The sequence below is a fragment of the Plutella xylostella genome, chromosome 16 (genome assembly GCF_932276165.1).
Source record: "Plutella xylostella chromosome 16, ilPluXylo3.1, whole genome shotgun sequence".
Taxonomy (NCBI): Eukaryota; Metazoa; Arthropoda; class Insecta; order Lepidoptera; family Plutellidae; genus Plutella; species Plutella xylostella.
In genome coordinates, this window is record NC_063996.1 from 7,560,398 (window position 1) to 7,571,460 (window position 11,063).

The 11,063-nt window shown below is 35.6% G+C and overlaps 1 protein-coding gene across 1 annotated transcript; it reads right to left on the reverse strand.

Moving 5' to 3' along the window:
* Window positions 1-43: 43 nt before the first annotated feature.
* LOC105395701 (sarcoplasmic calcium-binding protein) lies at window positions 44-8,322 on the reverse strand. The gene is made up of 6 exons (XM_048626506.1): window positions 8,006-8,322; window positions 4,857-5,063; window positions 1,966-2,127; window positions 1,379-1,519; window positions 701-820; window positions 44-541 (listed from the first exon to the last, which is right to left on the reverse strand). Exons 1-6 carry the CDS (start codon window positions 8,108-8,110, stop codon window positions 434-436), a joined length of 843 nt encoding a protein of 280 aa, XP_048482463.1. The 5' UTR covers window positions 8,111-8,322; the 3' UTR covers window positions 44-433.
* Window positions 8,323-11,063: the final 2,741 nt, after the last annotated feature.

Below are 11,063 nucleotides of genomic sequence, written 5' to 3' on the forward strand. Positions count from 1 at the left end.
GAAAGTACTGAAATAAATAAAGGATTTAAATAAAAATAATATGTTTTGAGTATCATTTTATTATACTAATTAAGATCTAGTAAGATTCATTGTCATTTCTATAATTCTATCTAACTTATTCTTAACATTATTAGTGTCTTTTGTTTGGAATTATTAAAAACATATTCATTATGATTGTAATTTTGTAATGAATTAAAAAAATGTTGGTTTACCAACCAAGTAGGTATATAATTTTTTTCAGAGATTTATTCATTAGAACTAGAATAAGTCAATATAAAAAAATATAGTATCATTTTACAGATCAGATATTTTTAACTTAGTACGTCATAATTAAAAACAAAATCTTATAACAATTAATTTAGTGTCTTTCTAGACTGTAAACTTGGTCCTCAGATTCTTAATTCCTAAACAAAATAGTTTCATTTCTAAATGTTTACTCTTTCAGAGGTCCCCAGAACATTTTGGAAACCTTAGTTTCGTCTTCCGTGAAGAAGAAGTCTTTTCCTAGCTTGACAAACTCCTTCAGTGATATCTTTCCATCCTGAAAAAGAGAATAAAAACATGTAAGTACGTTTTATACTACTGGTATACTGACCCCGTTTGGTGTCGATGACGGCGGCGTGGCTTTACTAGCGCCATCGGTTTCTTAGTAGATCTTAGTAATTATTTGTCTATGGTTGGAATTCCTCAGAATACTAACCCCATTAGTGTCGATGACGGCGAAGGCGACGGCGGCGTGCTCGTGGTCCAGGCCGAGGCACTCGTAGAACAGCTGGAACTCCTTCACTGAGATGAAGCCCGACGCGTCCTTGTCTACCGCCTGGGGAGGAGGGAGACGGGGGTAGTTAGATAACAGTCCAACAAACATTTAAGCAAGCATGTAATGCTAATTGATTTATTTAAAAGAGGCTTATGTCGAAATTAAATCTATGTCTGTCCGTATCTGTCAATTCAAAAATCAGCGAACGTGTATACGTGTGTAATTATATACCCTTGTTACACCTACCGAGTACTTAGACAGTATCCACGGCCGATCCTCGACCAATGAATGGCTAGCACTACTGTCTCGGCACCTCTGCTCGGTTGGTGTAATCAGGGTATTACACTTGTCCAAAATTAATAATGCACATGCAGATCTTCACACCCGAATCATTAAATCGTAAGAGCCTTAAGAAATCACTTGCACTTTGCACCTTGTTCGAAAGAAATAGGAGTCAATATCATGTGTCACATAATCGAAAACAACCGATCTGTCAAAGATTTCTATGCGCATTATCAATTTTGGAGCACTGTACAGTTTGACAGACACAGTTAGGAAGGAGGGAGATAGGAGACGTTCCAATATCAAGATACCACAATCATAATGTTTAAACCTCACCTTAAACAAGTAAGGCAGCCAGCGATGCGCCTTCTTTTTGAGAGACTTGTCGTTGAGCACGTGGTGCATGTCCTCTAGGTACTGCTCCACCGTCACGAAGTTGTACGGGTCCACCGCGCCCCACTGCTCTTCCCAGGTCAGCTGGAGACATAAGACTAGGTTAGGGTATTCGAATATTGACTGAATTTATCAAGCTAAAATCCGCATACAATGTGGGGGATCACACGCCCTTTTCCCGCGTCCCGCGTGCGTATTCCACGCATTACAATAAGTATTTAGTTGTATAAAAATAACACTTGCGGGTATCGGGCGTGCGGGGCAATGTCGACAGCTAATGACCCCAATTTTTTTAACATTTCATTTAGAATACGATCAAAATATCTGCCCTAAACCCGATAGCCGGATAGATGAATCCTAAAAAAAACACGAACAGGCAAACGTTGCGGATACTACAACCCACACACTCTTTAATCACTGAATGTGCGTACCAATCATAACTGCTCAAAAGTAGATAATATAAATACCTTAATAATCTGCATAAATACATTAATAATCTGCATAAGTATCATAATAAACTGCATAAATACCTTAATAATCTGCGTAAACTCCTGCGCATGCTGTTCATCAAGATGTCCCAGGTTCTTGAACCGCTCCGCGAACAGCAGGAAGTCGTTATACGAGATCAGCCCGTCCTTGTCCACGTCCAGTATGTTGTGCACCGTGCGCATCTTGCGCCGCCAGAACTCCGACTGTGGGAGTGAGGGGTCAGCGGTTAGTGGTTGTGGAGAGTAGGAGAAGACAGGTGGTGTTGGTCTGGGGATATTGGCTTTAAAAGGTGCCTGGATTGGCAGTAGATTGAATATCTTGATAGCACCTTACAGCTAGGCTAGTAACGGGGTGCAAGAGGCGTCACACGTCAGGAAAAACCGGCTGGGGAAACTATGGTAAGTAATAAACATTCTTTCTATGTACGGCCTTAGATTTTTATCCGTTGTCGTTTCGTGCACCCCAAATTTATACCTAAGCAACTAGATAATTATTTATCTGTGTCTTAGTTCAGTAAACTCAAACTCAAACTCAAATTTTTTTATTCATCGTACAAATATAAAATTTTCTGATGAACGTCAATTTTTACAAATTACTCTCCGTTCGGATAAGGGGGGGCTCTTTCTGTCTAAGGAGAAGAACGGAGGCAAGAAACTCCTGAGCCATCTTTTCAAAAAAAGACTTAAAACTAGTTGGTATACAATACATATAAGCTTAATAATTATTATTATAATAATAATATGAGCAGAGCTAACTACTTATCACAGCCATGCATTAACGTCCTCTAAGTAATCATCAATTTTATAATAAGCTTTTTTACTGAGTTTCTCTTTAATGTAACACTTAAACTTATTCTCTGGCATTTGAGCAACTTCTGCTGGAAGCTTATTATAAAATCTAATACAGTACCCTACAGTAAATACAATATATCGATGCTAACATTATATTTATTACCACTTTTTAACCTTACTACGCCTACGTTTATCGTAAACATTTTTATTGTTGTTTTTGAATAGTTTTATCGTGTAAAAACACAGCTAGCTATTTCGCCATTTGCGGATCTCTCATCGCGGATACATCAAGGTCGGGTTAATGGCCATTAAACAGATTAAATTATCATAGTTTAAGCATTTAATAATTTTGTTGTCAGTCTCGTTTCTTTGTGGACTAGAAATTATCGGAGATTTTTACGGTTAGCTATAGGTAAAAGTAAGTAAGAGTAGGTGTTATAGGCAATGATTTCAAAAGGAAGGATACGCCCTTCAGAACATTTTGCTCAAACCTTCTTCATACAAGAAAAATAACTGCCATCTGTCATAATTTGTTGGAACTATGTCAGAGCCGAGCTACTTATCCTGACGACGCAACCTTGTACGTGCGTTCATATTTTACCCTCACCGGACAGTAGGTACATAATAATATGAGTGAGTTGCATGCGGACGTCCGTACAAGGTTACATCGTGCGGCCATTGTAGACTTTCCTACTAAAATAATTATCGCTTTAAAATGTGTTTATTTATTAATTAAGGATGATACGATATTCCATATTCCTTTTTGACCTTCGTATCATAGTTTTTGTAGCCTTTCACAACAAAATAGGCATATTTATCACAAGAAACAAAGACTCATCTCTCCGTCACAGACAACTGTCGACTGAGGACCGTTGGCCCTAAAATGTCTATTTTAGGGCCAACGCGCGGGTGCCATTTTCTTGAGTGGTTTGGCCTGTCCTTACGCAGTAATATATATGTCAATGGTTATAGGTAATTACTTATGTTTGGATCTGACCTATTTGTGTCTGGTAGGTTCCTCTCTAAATCGACGAACGAACGAAAATTGTCACACAATCGACACACTTATAGGATAGACACGTCGAAATTTTGTATTAGGCACAAAAGAGGTCAGATACCTACAAACATAAGTAAAACTTATAACACCCATTCAGTTTTCATAGGGGGCATAATACCTACCTATTTATTTGTACCCAGGTAGGTACTTATGCCATTTGTGTAGGTAGGTACATATTTATTTCTTTTTCACTCATAGCTCTCACGCATTTGTTACGATTCATCAGTTTTGTCCTCATTTTTTACTATACAATAGACCCAGTTCAGTACATAACAGTAAATAGCATTCACTGGCATCACAATTATTATGATTCTGAGAGTGGCATTCATTTCAGCTTAGTTACTGAGCAGAGGCTATTATTATTTTAGAACTTCCCACAATGTTAATACCTTTAGTATGACTAAGCGTTTATTAATTAATTATTCTATTAGTATTTATATTTTTAGATGAGGCTGCATCATATTAATCGATACTAAACTTCCTCTTCATGCCTAAATCTTCACAGCAATCAGCAGTGCTCACAAGATGGCGCTGTTTTCATTTGTACCTACATCCAAACTGTCTCTTGTCTTTTTTATTAGATGGATAGAATACTCTAAAAACAAGACTAAATGAATGGTAAAGGAAGAAATTGCTATAAGTCATAAGGTAAAGGGCCGCCTTTGCCTTTTTGTACTGTTTGTTATTTTGTAATTTTTGTTTTCGATACCGGTACCAACACTTTTAATATTATTGTATGTGGGTAGATTGAAATCAATCTATTTTGTACGGTAGGTTAAGTTTATTTTGATAAGATGTCTTTGTCTTCTGATTGTGTTCATTGTGTGTGCCATTGTCATTCGGCATGATTATCGGAATAATTGTGAATTTAGGAAATATCTGTTAAATATCACCAACTGCCATACATATTATAAACAGACAGTAAAAGAATTTTGTGAGTGAACATCATGATTCCCTTCGGATTTCATCTTCGGGGGGTCCTCCCTCGCTGAGTCACACACACCTTCTACTGGCTTACGTAAGCAAAACCTATCATATTTATTAATTTTGTGCAAACTGTAAGTTGTATATTGTATTTTCTTACCCGATCAAACCCTTTGCATTCAGTATCCGAGTCGCTATCACTATCGCTGTCCTGCTTCCTCCGTCCCTCCTCTGGGCGGCCATGTTGTTTACTATACGCCCGACAGATGGCGCTCACAGGCCTCTCCATCAGGTCCCGCTGTTCCCGAGGCTTCTCCTTCAGGTAGCACACGCTGCCGTTGCATTGCGGCTTCGTGTGGATTGAATTCTGGAAAGAGAAAGACATTTTCGGTTGCTAACTTGGTGGGCTATAAAATTATAGTCAGTCGGAATGGACCACATTTCCTGTTTTGACCCTATATTTTGAAATGTTGTCCATTCAAACCCGGGACCATAGGTGGTGTATTAAAGGAATCTTTTCAGTTGCGGATATTTTCCTTAGGTACTCTGTGGATAGTTGATATCTATACTACCTATATAGATACAGTTCGTACAGTTGAATGAAAATCTAAATATTGAATAAAAGTTCTTAACTAAGTATAATAATAAGTAAGTAATCATAAGAGATGATAGTTAGGTATGTAGGCAACTGAACAAAACAGTATTTTTAACAGTATCTCACCTAGGCAAAGAAAAACAAAGAAAGTATTGAATAAATTCACAATACCTACACAACAGAAGCAAAGTTCATAAGCACAGTCACAGTATCAGTAATGCTCATTATATGCCAACCCGAGTGCACTGAACTTGCTTCATGTCATACATAATGAATGCATAAAACTGCCCACCATACAAATCAAAAACAACCTTAATCCCTTCATTATATTTATCAAAATATCTTGTCACATAGGCCTAATTAGTTACGCTAAAGTCTTCAAGTAACTGTATGGTAATATTATAAAGAAACTTGTTGTTTCTTTCGCCATTTCTTCTCCTAAGTGACGGAGCCTTTGTGAAATGGTGATACAGTAATATTATGACTATGGACAAATAATTGTAAAATTTTGCGTTGAATAAATAAAATGATAATCAATTCTAGTCAGCAGCAAAGCAACCTATGTACAGGGTGCAATATTAAAAAAGGTCAGTGTGATAAAGTCTGAAAATTACTATACTTAAAACATAAGTATGTACCATGTATGTACTTATTCTATTCTATTCTATGTGGGGGTAACAGTACCTATGTACAGTTATTCATTAATTTAATATTAAAATCTAATTAATTAGTTGCTTACCTCTTACTTTGTATAGACTACAATTTTGTTGATACTTTGATAAAATTCGTTATTAAATACCTACTTAATAATATTGAAACGATTTTCCTGTTAGTTTTTTTATCAATTATTATTGATATTTTACTTAACTGATGTAAATATAAATATTTTGATTTACCTATCAGTATTTACCTACATACCTACTTACTGAATTAAGTAGTTAGATACATACATAATTTGGTTAGTTACCCCTATATTAAATTTATAAACGCCTTATAGTTAGGTAAATTGGTACAGTCAGCAAAAAAAGAGATCAGCATCCACTTGTTAACTTTATAGGTATATTTTTATTTAAAGCAATGAAATGAATTTTAAATATTATTATCGATGGATGAGGATAATTATGTAGGCCTGTATTGTAGGTATGATATGAAACTGAGAGAAATGTGTTTAGTGATAAAAAAAACGTAATAGGTACGTCAGTAAATAAACTTATTAAACTTTTATAAATTCATTTTTTTTTAATATTTATATTTATCCGTTTTGATAAATACATATCAGATCAATGTGTCGGCAAAAACGTACAAACTTTCGGTACTTAAATAAAGGTGCTTACTGCCTATCCCCTATCACCCTGTTGTGTTTCGACCATGACCTGCCTACCAACAAAACGTAAAAAGTAGTTAATTTAAAAAACATTGTAGGTAAGTACCTCATCAATGATGCAGTCAAATATCAAAAAACTCTTTATGGGAATTTTATAGCAGAGGGCAGATTGTGTGGTGTATGTTTGTGGTGCTGTAGACGAAAAATACAAACTTTTATCTCTCTCGCATCAATTTATGAAGTAAGGATGCGGGTGCGGCCTCAATACGGCTTGACACGATTCACTATCAAGCCAATTTGACCTCTAAACGCTATATAAATCACAAATTGCAAAGCAAATTCGTTTGTTTACCTCGGCATTGGATGTTAAGATTTTTATGTCATTTAGATTGCTTTTGCGGCATTGATTTCATTATGAACGATAGAAACCTAATTATTATTATACGCTTATTTAACCCTTCGCCTGTAGCGTAAGCGGTAAAATGACTACGGTTTGAATGTTTAGATTCAAAATACTAAAACTTTAGTTTGTTACGGGTTTGCAACCGTAGTCATTTTTCTTTAATTTTTTACCGCTTACTCTACTGCTTAGTCTACTAAGTACTAGTTTGATATTAGTATTTACTTTTTTTATAATTATTATGTACTTACTACCTATTATGTTTAGTAAGTCAATGTCCTTGGCCCTCGGTTAGAATTGAGGTACGCATATAGGTAAGCAACTACCTACCTATATTGTATATTATAGTCAATGAATAATTTATACTCTGTGCGTAAGTTGGGTGCGCAAATCGTGTTTCGTTTTATTGAGTAGGTTCTTGTATTTTATACCACCATAATAATGCTAAATAACCTAATCATCGTCAATAAAACAGGTACTTTTCATGAATCAATCATCAAATGAAAGTAAATCTTAAAACAAATTTCCAACAATTATACCTACCCATAGAAAAACACTTTACCGAAAAAAACCCGTCAAAAAGTAGATGGGTATCTATTATTTCTTATATCTATCATGCATAGACAACCTATTCCTATTACCTACCTACCTACCATATGATAAATGAACTTTAACAGTGCCTAAACCGATATTACGGCCCAAAACTTGATAGTGATAACCTTTAGCTTATGCATGAAATAAGAGATACTTCCATGATCATTTACAAATTGCGATTATATAAACTTAATATTACTTAAGTAGATGCTTAAATCAGTACCCACTATAATACCTACAGTGTTTCGCGACTTCAACAGCATGGCATAAACCACATGGTCTGATAGACAAAAAGCATGTCAAAGCTAAAAGCTTAGTTAAGTTAAGCTATAAGATTCCTTTTTCGGTATCATAATCATACATAACATAACATGGCTTTGGAAATAAGTAACTCACCTTTACTTGACTACTATTTACACTGGTACTACTTATAATGGCTGCACTCCTTTCCAAATTCAATGCTGCCGACCGAAATCCGATTCTCATCATAGAAATCGCCATTTTGTTATCAACTATCGCCGTTATCACAGAAAGTCCAAACTTAAAATCTTAAAACGTCAAAATTCGCGGAACGAAATTTCACTCATCCAATAAAGGAACTGCAGTATTTTTTAATAAAAAAATAAAATAAATGACTAGAGCACTCCGTTTTTACAGCCAGCGTTCCATCGGCTTACGAACGGCCCGCGCGACTGGTTTAAAATTCGAATGTTGTTTTCGTTTTATTTGACGCTATACTCGTTTAAAGGGCGTAGGAGGGGCAAGGGGGGTTTGTTTTCAACCGGTATCAACAAATGCGACATGTGGTTTTGGAAGAATCGGTAGCCACATAAATTAGGGTCAAATCCACGATTCCTCTGTTTATTTGGATAAAGATACTTGTTACTACGGCTCCACGCATTAGTGCTACGCTAGACTGCCCACGTAGGTTGCTTTTAAGGTTGAAAGTTAGTTAAAAATCGGCCTAAACTAATTAATTTATCCGAATATAGCGGGCGAGCGATTTGTTGATTACATTTAAATGTTATCTTTCCTTATTTGTATTTCGGTCTGGACTAATGTTACAGTGACGTGGGGTATTGCACGTATGTCTTGTAGATTGGTGTCCCCGTTTGTCAAGCAGATTATCCTGTAATTGGGATCAGTTGTCCGCAGAGGTTGTCGGAAGCGGTTCGATCAATTTGGCAGTTGTCGGGGCACTGACTAAGTAGTTATTTGAGGATGCGAAAGGTTACAACGTTTGAGCTTAAAGTTTTGAATTGAAGCAAAACTTACAAATCGCAAAAATCTAATAGCATTTAGTTATAATAGCCAAGAGTTGGTGCAGAATGCAGTAGGTATTTGAAAAAACATAAAAATGTATAAGTAATTTATAAATTTAACAAAAAAATAAATAAATAAAAAATGCTCAGCTTAACTTTTTTTACTGACGGTACTGCAGCAGAATTTTAGAACATTATTTTTTAAATAAGACTTACCTATCACCTGTATTTTGGATCATTCCTTCATATTATTATTTTTAATGTTTCTACAATCTCCGAAAATTAAGTAACCTCCCAATTTACGTGCCAAGCCCCTCATACGCAGTTTTTATGCAACAATGCCCTCAGCCTCTAGAACCCTGTCTAACCAAACACCTCCGACTACGCAGATTAAATAGCGGGGTCACTGTGGTTTGACAAAAAAAAATAAGAACAAAAGCTGATGTGCGATATACTTAGACCTTGTTTCACAATGTCTGATTAGTGACTACCTATGAGATAAAATACGTGCTGTCACTGTCAAAAAAATAATAACAGAGAGTGACAGCATGTATTTTATCCCACAGGTAGCCACTAACCAGACATTGTGAAACAGGGCATTAGATTAACAAATATACCTAGGAACCAGATTGAGTGTCAGTATCAGTAGGTACAAAAGAAACGTTTGTGTTAAATGTACTTACGGATATATTATTAAGCTTTTCTCATGTTTTTTTTTCATTAAGATTCGTTAGGTTTTATTTAATTTGTAGCTAAGTGGAATTCAATTATCACCAGTTTCTAACGACTAAAAAGTTACAGAAAGGGCTGAACAAGTTGTGGCTAGCACAGAGGTAACACTTCGTTTTCCGTAAGCTAAAGTGAACCCCTAGATTTGGACAATGTAACGCAGTTACGTAACTACTGAGGAGTCAATGATCTTTGACAAGGTCCCATGAGATGGTTTGCTTGGTACTGTTGAGTTGAAACTAGGTATTTGATTATAATTTGGCTTTATGTTTTAATTACCTACTTATACTTATTACCTACTCTACTCTTTTTGTTACCAATACCATAGTTAAGTACCGGGATTCCGGAATTATCTGATGATGTTAATCCCGAAATCCTGGGATTAGGAAATCTACCTAACTAATGAAGTAAAATAACCCCAACCTTAGCATTTCCCATATGGTAAAGGTACAGGAAGTCGTGGAAAACCTGCATAGTAAACCAAAAACCTATGGTTTACGTTTTTCATAGGTAAGTTAGGTGGTAGTTGGGTATCCACAAAATGTCTTTTGTAAGCGACTATCCATAAAATTTTAAATTATATACTTACTTAGGTAAGTATAAATGATTTGGCTACGTTTTTTATTCAATAGGTTCATCGCACCGCTAATAATTAATGGGTCGGTCGCGTTAACCCATCTTTTTCATTCTATGGTTGCCTGGTAGAGATTGAAGCAGGTAGCAGCTTGCTTTAAGACTGCCAGTTGCGCTGTAGTTCTAGATAATACCTACATAATTATCAGAAATATTAATTACTTATTTATCACCATTTGATACCTGATCATTTCGGCATTATTTTTATCATTCATCTGATAATGTGACAATCAAGTTAAATTACTCATCAGATCAGTTTAATGGCTCGTGCCTCTATTAAATAAATATTAAACTCAATAAGTACTTAATTAAAATTTACTATCTGCAATTAAGAATTTAATTCCTAGTTAGCTATTTCAAAGGAATTAACTAGAAAGCGGATGTCAATATTTACAACTTTTTCGCTAATCGATAAATTAAAGTACAAATTACCCTGTTTGTTGCAAAATAACAACAATAACACCGGCCGAACCTGGCTCGTATCACGTCCTCAACACGCGACGTGACCAGTTGAAAATTATCCCTCGTTATTTTGGACTTTAAGCTTCGAGCTACTCTTCTGATAGGTATAATAGGGTACGGGCAATGATATTTTATTAAGTATGAACTAGATGGAGTGTCTAAGTCTAGTGCGAGTCCATGAGAAACGCCTTGACTACCACTGAGCTCGTATTTTCAATAAGTTGAGTTAGAAGATTTGTGTCTTTATTCATTGGTTCAATGGTTGACATTAGGTTGAACTTACAGTGCCACAAACTTATCTGTTCCGGTGAGAGCTCTAGTAAATGTCTAATATTTCTTCATTCTTTAAGATGTTAAGTTTTCCCGTA